Raw genomic sequence first — 18,067 nt, 5'->3', positions numbered from 1 at the left:
ATTCTTTTGGTTCTCACTTGATCACTTCACTATAGGCGGAGGGAGGGGAGGGACCAAGGGGTGTCCAGCCTCCCCCAATGGCCCAAATTTAATTAAGTTTTTATGATCCATATTCAATAAAATTATATCAAGCCCCCCTCAAGGCCCACTCCACTCTCCATTATATCCTTTTTTCTCTTTTTTTTTATTTATTTATTAGAAATATCTTTTTAGAAGCAAATACACAACTGACAATGGTTGACAATAATGGTTCATTTCTTTAATTCTTTAACCTCTTCTTCCCCACTTGATTATGTATTTTATTGTATATATCTATTTCTATTATTTCTAATATAGTAATGTATTTCGTTATTATCATATATATGATTACATGATGTATCAATTTTTTTTATCCTTTAATGTGAATTGCTATTTCCATGATTAGGTTTTCTTTTTTAGTCTATTTTATTTATCTTTTATCTGCCATATCTCATGTGATAGTTTTTTAGTTTTATGATTATGTTCTAATTTATTGTATCTATTGCCTCTTTATTTGTTCCCTTTAGCGAACCGTCATATATATAGCTTTTTAGTTTTATGATCGTTTTTTAATCAAGTTAAAATATCAATGTGTTTATAGAATTATAGTACAAAATCTTAATATAGCCTGTTAATGTAACGGTGTTATTATAGTGTTAGGTTTCAATATGGCCAAGAAAAGAACAATTGATCATTTTTTTAAGCGAAAGGAAGATGTTGTTAATGAGCAACAACCACAACAAGACATAGATGATGATATGGTAGATGATGTTCATGACCTACCACCAGAGTTACCTAATGATAATCTTGTTGATGAGTCTCCTAGAGTTGAACAAGAAGAAATTGGTGTATCACATTATCTTAATTCATTGATTCGAGATCCCGGGGCACGACCTTCAATTTTAAGTTTTCCAAGTGAACAAGGTGATGAGATCATACGAGCATATATTAAACTTGGACCTTATCAAATTCATAAGTCAAAGTATCCTTTAAGTCGAACTGGCCCAAATGGTAATATGCGCAGTTTTCAATATCCTTGGTTTAAAAGATTTTGGTGGTTAGAGTATTCTGAGAAAAATGACGCTGCTTATTGTTTTCCATTTTATCTTTTCAATAAAAAGCCAATTGAAAAAGCTGGTTCTGAAACATTTACCACACATGGGTTCAACAAATGGAAAATGGTTAATAGTGGAAAAGATTGTGCTTTTATCCATCACGAAGGTAAGACTCTAGCATCAGCTCATAACTTTTCTGTGAGATGCTACGAAAACTTGAAAAATAGTTCGTGTCATATAGAGAATGTGATAGAGAAACAAACAACGGAAGAAATTATACAAAATAGGTTACGAATGAAAACTTCTATTGAGACAGCAAAATGGCTCACATCGCACGCTTGTGCTTTTAGGGGGCATGATGAACAACCTCATTCCAAAGATCAAGGGAATTTTCTTGAATTATTAAAGTTTATTGCTTCTTACAAAAAAGATGTCGCTGCGGTTGTGTTGGGAAAAGCTCCTCAAAATGCAAAGTATACATCCCCGGATATCCAAAAAGAAATTTTGCGTATTTTTGCTACAAATGTTCAACAATCAATCCGTGCTGAAATTGGGAGTGCAAAGTTCTGTGTGATAGTTTATGAATCTCAAGATGAATCTAAAAAAGAACAAATGGCTATTGTTGTGAGATTTATTAATCGAAATGGTTATGTCAAGGAAAGGTTTTTAGATCTGATTCATGTCAAAGATACAACCGCACTGACTTTAAAAAATGAGATATTGTCATCTCTATCCTTTCATAAGCTTGATGTTCAGGATATTAGGGGTCAAGGGTATGACAGAGCTAGTAATATGCGCGGAGAATGGAATGGGTTACAAGCGTTGGTGATCAAGGAATGCCCTTATGCTTACTATATACATTGTTCACATTATAGATCGATTTGTAGCTTGCTAAAACTGTTTGGTCCACTAAGTGTAGTTTTAAGTGACATTGCTAGCAACGGGTCTACACCTTCTCAAAAAGGTGATGCTTCATTCGCTCTTTCACACTTATTATCATTTGATTTTGTTATTATTATGCATTTGATGGAGAAGTTAATGGAGAAAACTGATAAGCTTTGTCATGCTTTTCAACAAAAGTCCCAAGATATTGTTAATGCATTAACTTTAGTTTCCACTACAAAGAAATTGATCCAAAAGTTAAGAGATGAAGGGTGAGACACTCTTTTGAATAAAGTTGTTTCTGTTTGTGAGAAAAATGGCATTCCTGTACCCGATATGAAGGATACTTATAGAGACATTGTACGCTCTCGTCTTAAGAAAGACATTGTTAGCGTTGAACATCATTATCGAGTTGATGTGTTCATTGCTGCAATTGACAGCCAGTTGCATGAGTTGAATTCTAGATTTAACGAGTCTGTAACAGAACTTCTTCGACTTAGTACTTCTTTGGACCCAAGAAAGCCTTTCGTTATTGATGATATTTGTAAATTGGTAAACAAGTACTATCTGTTGGACTTTACAGAGCAAGAGAAACTTCAGCTAAGATCTGAGCTACAACACTATGAGCTAGATATTCCCTATCACCCGAAGCTGAAAAATGCTCGTTCACTTTCAGAGTTGTGTAGGGGTTTGCAAGAAACGCGGAAGTATGAAAATTATGAATTGGTGGACAGATTGATTCGTCTTATATTAACTCTTCCGGTTTCAACCGCAACAAGTGAAAGAGCCTTCTCTGCGATGAAAATTGTCAAAACAAGACTACGGAGCACCATGAGTGACGACTTTCTTAAGAGTTGTTTGATTCTTTACATCGAAAAAGAGATTACCGAGACCTTTTCTACAGATCAGCTAATACATGATTTTGATTCTTTTAGCAGAAGACGTGTCAAACTGAGACCGCACAAGGTACAATTTAATAGAATTTAATTGTATATTTTTTCAAATATAACTTACTCGAGCCTCCTATTTAACGGGTTTTGTTATCACCAACAGGTTCCCACATGAAAAAGTGAAGTGTGCATCTAGGATTTTGACAACCTTGAAGGTTATTTTTTTTTGCAAAACTTACATAGCTACTATCTTGTAAGTTTTATCTACTTCTCTTGCAACCTTTGTCTAGTTTTATCTTTTTAGTAATAATACATGGTTATGTTATTATGATAATATTGACTCTGTCGATTATATGTATCTTTCACCAGATTGCTTCAATTTCATTATTTATCATACTTGTCAATCTAGTAATAATAGTTTGTTATGTTGTTTGATTTTTTAATGAGTACTAGCTTAAACAATCCAAGCCCCCCTTATCTTGAAATCCTGGCTTCGCCTCTCACTCTATATATATATATATACTACTATGTTATCAATTTCCGTGAAATTTCGGTGGCATACCGGTTTTCGGTGGTGGGACATAATTTCGGTATTGAATTTCGGCTTAGATATCGTTCCGAAATTTTGGGTGGTTTTGACCGAAATACCACCGAACTTTCCGAAATTTAGGTGAATTCTGTTTCAGCACTTCCAGGTTTTATCTTTTACTCTTATTTATGTATATTTATAAATATATATATATATATAATATAATATTAGAATTACCGACATACCACCGAAAAAAAACAATATTTCGTATACCACTCCGTGACCGAAACACCGAAATTTATGTCCTTGACTACTTAGATATATACTATATATATCAGTGGCGGAATCAGGATCTAAAGTTACCCGTAGCCAAGGTTGTAAATAACGTTTCGCGGTTTTCGCGGTCACTTCGCGGTCGACCACCTTTTAGGTTAAATTTCATTTTGCGACGTTATAACAGAGACTATAAAATATAAAGAAATTTACTTTTAAAAAAAATATATTAGCAATATCCTAACAAAATAAGTCAATAACCATAAAGAAGTTTAAATCTTTAACTTAACTTAGCGTATTCTAAGTGTAAAACATTAATAATTGAATGTTAAGGGACAATTTATGACAAATAACATGTTGACATTAGAGGGACTAAAGTTGTATATATAAAAATGTGGGGACTGAATTAAAATTTAAGTCTTGACAGCTACTCCTACTAGTATTGGATTCCTTACTCCAATTTGTTGTATCTCCCCAAAATTCAAATTTAGATCTCCAATTTCTTCTTTTTAGATGAGCATTTCTTTCGTTTTCTTTTGCTTACTGTATTTATATGTATACAATTATATATCTCAGTTTTATGTATCTCTCTCTATATATCATATATATATATATATATATCATGTAGATTAAGATTCAATTTATTCTCCAGGTATCTCATTCACCCGTTCTATTTCTTCTCCCCTCTTATCTTCTACCAAAACCATCCATTTTCTTTTTTTTCTTCCAAAAAAAGTCAAACTTTTTTGTTAAAAGACAGCCCGATATTTGACTTTCTTGACCGTTATGACCGTTAAATCCCGTTATTGACTGGACCGTTAAATTTACCCTACAATCCACTTAACGTAACGGCAGGCCTCCGTTACCGTTATAACGGCCGTTAAGGCCATTATTTACAACACTGCCCATAGCACAATTTTTTTTATCACTAGCCTATCGGTATAAAGTAACAATAACGGCTAGATTGTTACTATTTTTAACTTTTGTCATAATTTTTTGGCTAATTTAACGTCTTTATAGAGTATTTTGGCAATTTGCTAGTTTCATCTTCTTATTTAGTTGACGTCTTTATAAGTTTTATTGTCAGGAAAATGTCTTAAAAGTTTAGAATTACTTCAATGGACCAGCATCCCATATCACTTTGACTCGGATCACCATTAAAGAATACATCATTTTTCAAAAAGTATTTCCCTACATCGATTTAACAGACCCGTAGACTAGGCTACTCCTCTTTATATAGTAGTTCCGCCTATGAGATATATGTGTGTGTGTGTGTGGTTTTTTTTTTTTTTTTTTTTTGGGGGGGGGGGGAGTAAATGTGTAACTGTTATGAACCTAAACTTAAGTATAGAACCCCTCACATACTAATTTTTTATTATTTATTGTATAACGAAAAAAAACTTAACCCCTATTTTTGTTATGTGTTAAAATATTTAAATATTAGGGTATATATACCGAAGCTTAGGTACATGACAACCTTATATTTCTCATCCCTTTATATATATAAAGGGTAAATGGGTGGGAACCCATACCCATAACACATACCACATAGAAAACATGCCCCATAAGTCACCATCCTAACGCATGATCACAATATATAGTTTTCCACTTTGTAGGCCCATGTGGCTACATGTTGGCAGTGCCACTTAAGTTTTTCACCTATTCTAATATGTATCTATAGATACACACCCAAGTTAGGTGAAATCTCTCTCACATCACGATTTTTTAATATTTTTTTCAAAATCTAACATGTGATTTTTGTTTTTTAGGCAACATATATAACTTAGGTGTGTAACAACACTACCCTCACTTTTCCTTATCTACCAATAAACTAAAACAGGATTATACTATCCTTTGATCGACACATGGCGTAATGCTTAAGCGACATCTATGATGCACCGAAACTCCAAATAGGTAGCCGTACCCATTTCCGAAACTCCATGGAAACGTTTCCTCGTACGAAACACGCATGAAATTATCTTTCCATGGAAACTCTAACTCTTGACTTATAGATACAAAACACATTATAACCTTATTTGATTGATCATTTTCTCATTAACAAAATTATCTTTCGTTTTCGCAATTATTCAACCCCTATTACTTATATTACTTATAATAAGTTATTAACGTGAAGAGTTCAAAATTTTGAGTTTACGATCCGAAATCATAAGGCTATTTGCCGTTATCCACTATGCTTACAAGTTCCGACTTTGATGTGATTGTAAAAATTTAAGGTAAATCTAAAATTCTAACTAAACATATATTATATATATCTTTACTGTTTATTATAATTCAGCTTCGATCATCGGTTTACTTTAACCACAATTTATTTCATACTGACAAATCATGTATGTAACATATTCGAATTTTTTTATGATACAATCTAGGGGTGTTCGTCAAACCGTCAAAACTGGACCAATTTGACGGTTTAAGTATTAAAAAACCTGGATCCTTGGTCCGGTCACAGTTTGAGAAAAAGGCAAACCGTCAAAACCGGACCGGACCAAAAAGTATGTATATATATAAGATTTCACATATATCTTTAAGTTACCGGAGATATTTAACATTTACATATTTTAATATGTGCAATAGATTATGAGATATTTTTGTTCACATATTTTGTAAATATCTACTAGATCTTAAGATAAACAAGATATGTTGATAAGCATCTATTTATTTATACACTATACTTATTTTTACTTTCATCCTAGTCTAATTTTACTATATCGTTTTATTTTTTAATCTTTCTTGCTCCATAATTTTTCCATTAAAAGATGCAAAATGATGTTGTAAGTATAAAGCACAGTCTATTTGCAACTTTTTCAATGGTTTTATTAGTATTAAGATGATAGTTATGTGATAAAAGAAAAAAGTTATACATATAATTATATGGAGATAAAAAGAAAGAAAAAATAACTCGAAACTGTAAAACCGACCAAACCGGACCGGCTTACATGATTTGGTTTGGTCCGGTTAGACAACATGCGTGGTCTGATTTGGTTTGATATATGTTAGAAATCGGATATGTCGGTTTGGTTTGAAATTTAGTCAAAACCGGACCAAACCGGACCACAAACACCCCTACAATCTATATTATATAACTACCGTACATCGTACGGGTATTAGGACTAGTATATATATATAGAGAGAGATCTTCTTAGTCCATTGATATATACACCAAATATAATTACAATTTAGATTGTGTACATTATTAGTTGCAAATATTATGTAATTATTATCTTTCCTATTTAGATGGTAGGGTTGTTTGGTATGTTCCCAAATATAGTGCATTCTGTATTTTAATGAGAAGGCATAGAGTTTTGCAAACGTTTTTGGTATTAAAGTCTTCTAAGCCGATAAACCCATCACTTCATCTTGCACCTATTCTTATTCAAACATTCAATCCAAGATCAGAACCTTGGATGGAACAAAGGTCTCAAACACATCCTGGGTTAAACGTCTTAAGTTCAATGCTATTGCCTACAAAGTTTTGAATCATATTGACGGCTCCCAACACCCAAAATCTACGGATCCGGGATATGATGCCTCGAAAGATGCCCCATCTTTTAGTGGATTTATAGTACCCTCTCTAATGGCCCAATTAGATAATAGAGATACTTGGTTGAAGCTTGAGAAAAATTTCTCAGCAGCAAATAGGCGAAAGCTGAAGCATTAGAAACCCGGTTTGTCACTTTAACCCTTGGAGCTTGCTCTTTGGTTCATCACTATTGTCAACAAATAGGGGAACTAGCAAATCAATTGGCGGATATTGATCACCTCTCAAAGATCAAAGGTTAATTTTACAACTTGTTTGTGGCCTTTCACCAGAATTTGATGCCACTGCTCAACTAAGTAGGCTCGACAGCAGCAAACAACATTTGTTTAGATAGCACCCAGAGCCCAACCATCAAACCCGAACTCACCCAGCAATGCTCCAAGCCCGACCCCACAACCTGCATCAGAATTTGACACCAAACCAGCCTCAAAAACAGTACCACAGGGGCGGGGACGGGGATGTGGCCGGTGATACAGTGGACGTGAGGGTTGTAGGCTTTGATACAGTAGTAAGTCAAACAACTCTAATTGGGCCTTCCAAACCCAATTTTGGCATCAATCTGATCCCTAATGGGCTTGGTGGAATACTCCACCTTGCCCTTATCCAACACAAACCACTTGGCGACCCAACCAGAGCGAACTCCGTGCATCAGCCCACTTTACAGGTTACCCAAGCCCCTAAAGCCCACCGACACATTGGGTTATGATGCGTTAAGCCCTTCTGATCTCGTGCAACCTTCAACTCTACACAACTCAACTTAGCCCTTCTCATCTCAGTGCATCCGTAAACTCTACACAACTTAACTTTTTTGATCCTAATCTCATCATGGACTCCAGAGCTCAAAGGAACGTACTCAAAACCGAGGTATAAATAACTCCCTATAAATACTAAACTTTTGGTAGGTAATGGACATTGTTTACCAAATGAGGTCTCTAGTACTGGATTTTTACCCATAGATGACCATTTACATCTTACCCAATATTCTTTACATCCCACATAGGCATGGGACTCTTTGGGCATTGCTTGAGATAAGTCAAGACTGACTATGTTCAAATTCTTGAGGGGAAACCAGTTCAAATTCTTGGAGGCAGCGCAATAGATTCATCTTGTCCTTGGCTTGTGAAGGGAATGAGGTAGGAGCTTTTTTCAAAACATAAAGTGGCAAGATAGTTCCCGGTGAAATCCCAAAATAAAAATTTAAGTGAACTATTGAAGCAGAACCCATACCCCACGGGAATAATACCGTATCAAATTCGACGGAGGGGCCAACTAGCTCTTTCCCTCTCTCATTCCACTTTTAAGAGCAGGAGACTCATACTTGCTCTTTGCTTTCGTCCATCTTTCTTCTCTTCTTCTCTTTCTCTTCCCACCCAGGATTTCTATATCTATATATATATCTATTTTTTTTATCTAGATGACCATTTACATCTTACCCAATATTCTTTACATCCCACATGCTATCAAAAATCTTTTATCTCTCCGACATTTTACACGTGATAACAATGTCTTTGTTGAATTTGACCTTTTCGGTTTTTCTGTGAAGGACCTCCCAACTGGCCGCGAACTTTCCCGCCACAATAGCTCAGGAATCTCTATCCGGTTACTCCGCCAACACTTTCCCCACAAGCTTGCTTCCTTGCTTCCACATCCTTGCCTAGGCATGATTGACTCGACATCCCGGTAGACGTACTTAGTCGTTATGGTTTTTCTGTGAAGGACCTCCCAACTGGCCGCGAACTTTCCCGCCACAATAGCTCAGGAATCTCTATCCGGTTACTCCGCCAACACTTTCCCCACAAGCTTGCTTCCTTGCTTCCACATCCTTGCTTAGGCATGATTGACTCGACATCCCGGTAGACGTACTTGGTCGTTATGGTTTTTCTTGTACTCATAATAAGCAATTTGTTTTGTCATTCATGTCATTTATTCAACAGCAAACAGTCACCTTTTTATGAATCGAATTCATTTATGTTTACTCCATTTGACATTATACATAGTGATTTATTGACGTCTCCTATATTGAGTAAAACCGGATACACATACTATATGGTCCTCATAGATAACTTTTCTAACTTTGTTTGAGTATACCCCCTAGATTCAAATCTGAAACATTCCCTACCTTCGCAGAATTTAATCATATGAAAGCCACCCAATTTAATCATATGGGTGAGTTTGACAACCATGCTTTCATAAACTTTGCTCAACATGGCCTCCTGTTTCATTTATCTTGTCCGCGGACTTCTTCCCAAAATGGCTGTTCTAGGAGAATGATTCGTCGCCTGATTCGTTCCCTACTCATTCACGCTCACCTTCCCCTCATTTTTTGGATCGAGGCCCTTCATACAGCCACTTACCTTCATAATATCCCCCACAGTCTCCATTACTTAACTCCTACCTTTACCACCCAATATATAATCATCTTCGTGTGTTTGGGTGTACTTGTTATCCAAACACCTCTCCCACTCAACCTCGCAAACTTCACCCCCGAGCCATCTGATGCATATTCCTCGGGTATCCTCCAGATTTCATATGCTACCGATGCTTTGATCCCACCATGGGAAGAGTTTCTATTTCCCGCCATGTCACCTTTAATGAGATGGATTTCCCCTATACCATACCCACCCCACGTACCTCCTAATCCTTCCTTGATGATGCTTCTCATCCAGGATTTACCTCTTCACCGCACCATTCCCTCATATTCTCATCCTTGATGATGCTTCTCATCTAGGATTTACCATATTCTTGCCAGCATGTCCACAACATCCATCTACCACATCAGCAACAGACCCTATTCACAACTTCCACCTACAAAAGCATGAGGTCCGTTTCAGCCTTCAGCTTCTGCCCACACCTAAGCTACTTCGGCAGCCTCCTCGGCCCATCCTAACCCTCCACCCACTAACACCCACCCAATGACAACCCGTTCCAAAGCCCGACACGCACTTCTTTTCACCACTATATCTGTTGTTCCTACCTCGTACAACAAAGCCTATGCTGACCCTCGTTGGTTGCGTGCCATAGATACCGAGTTTAGTGCATTACAGGAAAATGATACATGGGATTTAGTCCCTAGTCCCAGTCATACATTCTATGTGGTTAGTTCAGAGATAAGATCAAATCGGACGGGTCTTTGGAAAGATATAAAGCTCGCTTGGTGGTCAATGGTAAATCTCATACGGTTGGAATTGATTGTAATGATAGTTGTTAAACCGGCTACTATATGTACCGCCCTATCTTTAGCGGTTTCTAGTTCATGGCCAATACATCAATTCCATCAAGAATGCCTTTTTACACGACCCCTTGAACGAAACGGGATTTGTGGACCGTCGCTTTCCTAATTTTGTGTGCAGGTTGAAGAAATCACTAACGGCCTTAAACAAGCACCACGAGCTTGGTACACTCGGTTTGCAAACTACATCTTATCAAGCGGTTTTCGAAACAGTTTTTGTGATAATTCTTTATTCATCTACACTCATAGCACTCAGACCGCTTATTTATTACTTTATGTGGATGACATTGTTCTTACCGCGTCATTAGGTGCTCGACTGCAGAACATCATCAATATGCTCTCACAGCAGTTTGCCTTGACTGATCTCGGCCAATTACATCATTTTTTAGGGATCAAGGTCACAAAGAATTCCACAAGATTAATATGCAAAAGAGATAATTTCTTAAGCAATTGTCTTCTTGCAAATGGAATCGTGTACTACACCTGTGGACCTTAATGCCAAACTTACTGCCACGGACGGACCCCCTTTTCATGATCCCACTTTATATCGCAGTCTAGCTGGTGCACTGCAATAGCTCACGTTCACTCGTCTGGATATCTCTTATGTCGTCTTACAGGTCTCAGCCACATGAGTCACTGTTTTTTTGAAACGCATACTTAGGTATGTACATGGGACGGTTGATTACACCAAACAACCCTATGGTCGGGTAATGCCGTAATGGACTCAATGGTAGGGATCGGAGGTTTTAGGGTTTAGTTAAAAACTCGATCGGGAATGAATTTTTAAGTGGCAATGGACTCGGTTGTTGTAGCCGGAGTGTGGAGGGATAACTGGTTCTGGGAATGATGGTAACCATAAAGAAAGCTAGTTATTATGGTGGTTGGGTGTTTTGTAACCACATATGTATTATGAGTTTGTATATAATTTTTTAGATATATCATCTAGAACGAATTGCATTTTTTGGTCTCTGTGTTATCACACATTTTGTAAGTTTGATACAAATATGTGCAAAGTCGCGAAACGCATCCCTGTCATATCACACCTGTTGCAATTTTGGTCCAACAGTAATGTTCCGTCTATTTTCTACCGTTAATGGCGTCATGTACCCCTCACGTGAGGGGCAATATTGTCTTTTCATATAAACGAGGACTATTCTTGCAATTCACCCAAATACATATATCATCATCCTCATCATCATCAAATTTAATCAACTCTATACATAACCAAAACTGAGTTCATGTATTCATGCCTCAAAGCTCGACGGCCTCCCGTTTTCTTATTCTAAAACAATATTTCACGATGTGATCAAGCAAAAGCCAGTGTAACTCCAGGAGACAAAACTTGAATACCTAGAAAGAAATTGATTAATGAAAAAAATAATAAAAGGATAGTCTCTAAAGCAGCATCGTCTCTGGATTCTCGATGTAGCTTTTGAATGCCTTCAGCCATTCTGCGCCAATAGCACCTAATAACATAGCCCATTGGCACAGGCCTCAGATCTGTATCCATCACCACCCCCGTTTCATCACGACTGCAATGGTGACCGGAGATCTGTGGTGGAGATAAAAACCCACCCACCAGCGGCAGTGATAGTTGCGAGAGAAGGAGAAGGACCATGGTGGTGGTCCGATTAGTGAGTAAAATAATCTGCTTGTGGTCCGATTAGTTGGCACCACCTACATTTCGATCCATTGTATCTTTTTGGTGCTCGAAGATTGTGCCAGATTTTGTTATTGGGTTTTGATTTGGGATGGATTTGGTTGAATATGTCTTTGCCTTCTGCTGCTCTCTTTTTGGTACCATGGATTGGAAACTTAAAAAGTTATTATAGATGCATGATATGATTGGTTGTATTTGGTTATGCAAAATCTAAAAATAAGTGTGTGTATATCCTTAATATAATGATGATTAATATTGATATAGAAAAATTTTTGGTTTATCTTTGGTTTAGCTTTGAATATTTGATTATTTATTATGAATTAGCTTATAAATAGATCTCATGATAAAAATTACGAGTAGAATCTAGTGTAAAGATGATATTATGCTATAAACATCTGATAAAATTTTGTTAATGAAGAAAAGGATGATGAGATATGTATTTTGGTTAGTTGCAGAAGTAGTCCTCTTTTATATGAAAAGACAGTATTACCCCTCACGTGAGGGGCACATGATGCCATTAACGGTAGAAAATAGACGGAACGTTATTGTTGGACCAAAATTGCAACAGGTGTGATATGACAAGGATGCGTTTCGCGCCTTCACACATATTTATATCAAACTTGCAAAATGTGTGATAACACAGGGACCAAAAATGCAATTCGTTCTATCATCTATGTATATATATTTCTAAATATGTATAATATATATTTATTGATAATATATAAAAAGAAAATTTAGATGTGAGCTTTCGGTTTTGTGTGAATGTTATGTTTGAATTATGAGTTTTGTGTTTTAAGAGTTAAGAATGTAATTAAGATTTGGAATAAGTATTGTTGATATAAATTTTGGATTAGATTTATTTGGTTATAAAATTTGGAAAACAAGATTGAGATGATGCTGATGATGAAAAGTTTAGAATCAATTACACTTTTGGTCCATATGGTAAGGAAAAGACCATTATACCCATCATATGCAGGTCACATAATTCACATTCAACGGTCGTTAGTTACTTGGACCAAAAGTGTAATAAATGAAAGCTGCGAGTAGTGATCGGCCACATAGACAGAAATTGAAATTAACTCTAAACATTATAGCTTAGTCAAATGATTAATTTCTTGGATATTTAAAAAGATCTTTATGATCAGATTCTTTTCTTTCTACAACTTTTTATGATTGAACAAACACTTTTTAATCAAACTACATTAATGAAGTAAGACATGAGGTAATATTAGTTATATTCAATTTTGATGATATATACCATATCCTGATAATGATTTGGACTAAAAGAATAACGAACAATTAAGAAAGTAAAAAATTACGGTGAAATATTTACTTAATTAGTTTACCATCCATATGATGGGGTAATAAACTATGATTTGGACTAAAAAAATTATGGATTAAAACAATTAAGGAAGGTAATATTAGTTATATCCAATTTTGATGATATATACCATATCCTGATAATGATTTGGACTAAAAAAATAACGAACAGTTAAGTTAAAAATTACGGTGAAATATTTACTTAATTAGCTTACCATCCATATGACGGGGTAATTAGCTTGCCACATATGTGTTGGATATTACCAGTTTTAGAAGGTACCTGTAAAGTGGATACTTGAATGTACAGGACTGCTACAGACATGAATTTTTCTTCCCAAATAACTGATGAGGTAATCAAATCAGAAGGAGAGTGTGCAACTCGAGGTTTTATTGCACTAAATCCATCAAGTCGGAATCCAGCCAACGTTGGTGAAGCTGGAGATAGATATTGTTCCAACACCAGGTCATTGTCAATCAGCCTCTCAGCCTCAACTGGAACCTACAACACAAGAAACAAGAGTGTTGACAGCCAGAATGAGAATTCGATGTTTCATGACTAATAGGTGTACCTTGAATCTGTTGAGGGAAGGAGGTTTGTCGAGCCAGCTTCTAATGCTAATCTGGTCGGAGCTTTGTGGTGACACATCTATTTTCACGGGACTTCCAATTACAACAATTCTTTTTGCATGCAAACATGGATCACTTTCCAGTGGCCCTCCTAAAGATGAACGCCTGGAAAACGGGTTATCATCCAAGGATAGAAGATCGAAATCATTGTCAAGATTTAGAGAGCTTGAGCCAGCTTTCTGGATACTTAATTTAATCCAGATCATGCGACAACGAACAGGATTCCGAAAAGAAAAGTTGATGTGCCTTGGATTACCAGGTTTTTCAGGCCCACAAAGCTCAGGGGAAGTTGTGATGAATGATTGAACCTCCCATTTTCCCATAAATGTTCTTTCTTCCTTGTGAATATTATTGCTTGCCCATATCTGCACCTGCATAGTGAGTAAACCAAAATAATGAGAAAAAATAGATACGACACATGAAACTAAGCATGAACATATCATGTTATGAAAGTGTTAACATAAACAACTAAACAAACAAACATAAACTTCATCTCCAACCCAAGATAAAAAGAACGTACTATCTATAGTTTGAAATTCTGCAGATGTTGACATTTCAGCAGTATACAACTTACTAGATCACAGGCATATACCATAGACTTCTTTTACTTAGACACAATGTTTGGACTTTGGACATAACACACAAAGCCAAGCGTACTGTGCATCAAGGTTGGGAAACTCGTGACTCGGACTGGGGGGGGGGGGGTTGTAGGGTACCCAGATTGGGATTTTATATGTGAAAATAATAATTTTTTAAATTATATGTAATAGGGAATTATAATTACTTATAATTAGACAAAAAACTTCAAACTTAAACATAATTATTTAGAAACATTAACATAATACTTCAAAGTTCAAACTTAACTGTTTAGAAATAATAACTTAAACCAATTTAGGGTTTTATTAAAAGTTTATTATAAGAAAAAATTGACCATCTTTAACCCGATTCGGCCGAGTTTGACCTGTGTTGACCCGAGTCTGATCCCGTTCCGATTTTTAGTCCAAGTCGGCCTGACTCAACCCGATTGACCATTGAGTCACTAGTCAAATCCGGGTACCCGGCTGAGTTTAACAACACTGTGCATACACCAAACACACAAAAATATGCACCACATCTGCACAATCCAAAATGTTACTGCTTCTCAATCCCACAAAAATTGCAAACTTTGATGGTAGATACAACATGACAGCAAAATGTAGCAGTAGGTTATTGCTCAAATACAAGAAAGCCAAAAAAAACAAAAAACAAAAACCCTAATCTTCTACATTCAAAGTCAAATTCCAGTATTTTGTAATGATTATTTGGCCAACAAGATATTTATCATTAAAAGCTATCCAACAAGGAAATATTCTTTAATGGTAATTCCAAAATTAAAACCAATTTTGATTATTGTAAGGTGGAGAAAGTATAAGAAAAACACTTTACTGTCAAGTTAAAGCTGTACATAAAATGTAAGATTCGACGACTTCGGCACTTCGCAAATCAAGCTTTTTATATAAATCAGAAGTATTATGATAACAGGTAATGCTCAAGAAAAAACTGAACCTTAAAATAGAAACACTTACAGTAGGGGAATCGGATACAGAATAACCACAGGGACTAACAAAAAGGACAACACTGGAGACACTGGAAAGCCTTCCGAGAACAATTACAAACTCAACGGAAGAGATACTGGGTGGAGCTTTCCAGTATGGCTGTTGTGATAAAGAATCCAAAGGTGCAAGCAACGACAAGAGCGGAGGTGAACCTGGAGCTGATTCAATCTAAAATGAAAAACAAAATTTTACCGATCAGAACAACTTCATTGCATAAACAATTTACCGATCAGAACTTCATTACATAAACAATCTTCATTGCTGGCAAGGAATTGTGTACATATATCTCTTCCGCCCTTAAATTTCTTAACTAAAACTGTGTTACTGAAATCTATCAAGGGAAATCTAAAGTTTATTCCACTTGGGTCATAAATTGCCATACAAATATGGGGAAAGCAAAATCAGTATTCAAGCTACGCCAACCTACAGCGTAAATCATACAATAACTGTACTAATCAAAACAAAGTATCAAGACAAAGATATTGTGGTCAATACGCCAAGCCACATAAAGGAACAATCAAAATTTCAGTTGCAACTGTACTCCCCTATTAAATAAATACACCACAACCAAAAGCAGTAACTGATGCATCTCAATTATGCTTCCCTAAAAAAATTAAGGGCATATAATTATATCTGAAAAGACAAGAATAAAATCAATCTTCAGTTGCAATCGTAGGTATGAGCAATGAATCCTGACTAATTGGAAAGGCCATACTAAGAAAGATAACTGTATATCTATGAGACTACCAAGTGTCTAAGTGATTCAGTTTAAACAGGTAATTACAGACGCTTATCACCGGTAGAAAACTAAATTAGCACCAACTTGTGTGACAGAGGAAAGAGAAACAATAATAATACTTTATGACATACAAAAAACCAGAGGAAAGAGATTACCGAGTGTAAAATGCTACCAAACGGAAATTCAGCTAACGATTCTTGTCCCTTGAGTAACGGAAATTCAGTTACATATGTGTCAGACTTCATAATTCTTCTGGTAAGATGGTCCCTTCCTACCACTTGGTCTAAGGCTCTAAATGCAGCCAGGTCAAATCGACTACTTCTTCGATGGCTGACTAAAACCCTAACATAGTCCAGGATGAGTGCATCAAGAACAGTATCATGGCAGCACAACTTACAGATGACCCCATCCATCGTCACAGAATGACCTAAAGAGTCGCTATAACTTCCAAGAAGCAGAGCTCCCTTACCAGCACAACAAACTTTGCAAACCTTGCGTCGACACTCAGAGCACGTGAACATGAATATCGAAGAAGATGTTGATGTTAAAGCTTCAGCACGAACCTGACATGAGGCACCACAGCAACCTTCACCAATTTTATTAATATTCCAGAAATCAATGTCATTATCATCATCAGTTGATCCAAGACCAATAGAACCAATACTCTTATCTTCTAAGTAAGTGTGACCAAGAAGTGCAAGGGCATTTGCAGCTTTACATAATGAACCAATGTAAGATTCTTCAAGCAATATATTGGGATTAATAGTAGCTGGATCGATGCCAATAGACAACAAAGCTCTGTCACGTTCAGCAGCAGAAAGATTTAGGCGCAGACGTTCGATTTCTAGTTTCATGGCTTCTACAAAGCCTAAATTGTTAGCCTGCAAAAATCCAACCACATTATTTAGCATACTCAAAACCCCAAAAGAAATCTTTTAGAGATTTTGCATCTTCACCGACCACAAACGAGATTATGACAATTGATTCGCAAATAATGTAAAACTCAGATTTTCAAATACAACAGCATTGGTGTAATGCTCACACATTAAAGTGGAAAAATTTTAAATCTCCATTATCAAAGAAAATACAAAACAGGCTTTGTTTGTCATATTCAGGCAGCCAAACAATTGCTGAACATGAACTTTCATTGAACATGTTCTGTCATCAACCACATCCATATATATTTGTGACTTTGCATTATTATCTCGAATCTCTTGATTGTATGGAATCATCACTAATGTAATATCCAACTTCATGCGATTTTGGTCGTTTTCCATGATCTCTTTTGATGAAATAGTGACAATATTTCAAGTAAAGAGATTGGAAAGACAGAGGTTGATATAAGTACATGGCAGATGAATAAGCAGATCAAATGTTTATTTGAGAGACTTCTATCACGCTGATGGGTGGTGCAGTGCTAAAACAGATGCAATGTGGTGAATGATGGGAGACGTGTGGGATGTGCAGAGCAAGGTCGTTTGCTGGATGGTAGTTCGCAACACTTATGTGAACTTGAATAGGATATGATTAAGGTAAGGAATAGGAATGGAATTCCAGATATGGAGTATCAGGTCAATCAAGGATTCAGGATGCAATGATTAAAGCAAGCCAATTCTGATATATTTTGGCAAGCCTTGTCTTTTTTTGGTAATCCCCGGTGACCAGTGGAAGCCTGCTGCTAAAGAGACGAAACG

General features: G+C 36.2%; 2 protein-coding genes across 2 annotated transcripts in view; one reads left to right on the top strand and one right to left on the bottom strand.

Annotated features, from left to right (window-relative positions):
• The window catches only part of LOC122587645 (probable phosphoinositide phosphatase SAC9), a 29,122-nt gene that overhangs the window by 1,707 nt on the left and 9,348 nt on the right, over positions 1 to 18,067 (bottom strand). Inside the window, exons 10-13 of the mRNA XM_043759836.1 lie at positions 16,529 to 17,254; positions 15,605 to 15,802; positions 13,982 to 14,410; positions 13,693 to 13,911 (exon numbers count right to left, since the gene is read on the bottom strand). Coding sequence (XP_043615771.1) covers positions 13,693 to 13,911; positions 13,982 to 14,410; positions 15,605 to 15,802; positions 16,529 to 17,254 — 1,572 coding nt within the window. The remainder of the gene's footprint in view (positions 1 to 13,692; positions 13,912 to 13,981; positions 14,411 to 15,604; positions 15,803 to 16,528; positions 17,255 to 18,067) is intronic.
• LOC122587715 lies at positions 2,190 to 3,152 on the top strand. Its single transcript, XM_043759898.1, has 2 exons — positions 2,190 to 2,921; positions 3,009 to 3,152. Exons 1-2 carry the CDS (start codon positions 2,292 to 2,294, stop codon positions 3,018 to 3,020), a joined length of 642 nt encoding a protein of 213 aa, XP_043615833.1. The 5' UTR covers positions 2,190 to 2,291; the 3' UTR covers positions 3,021 to 3,152.

The sequence above is a fragment of the Erigeron canadensis genome, chromosome 1 (assembly GCF_010389155.1).
Source record: "Erigeron canadensis isolate Cc75 chromosome 1, C_canadensis_v1, whole genome shotgun sequence".
NCBI classification, from domain to species: domain Eukaryota; kingdom Viridiplantae; phylum Streptophyta; class Magnoliopsida; order Asterales; family Asteraceae; genus Erigeron; species Erigeron canadensis.
This window is presented reverse-complemented; position numbering and strand designations above follow the sequence as displayed.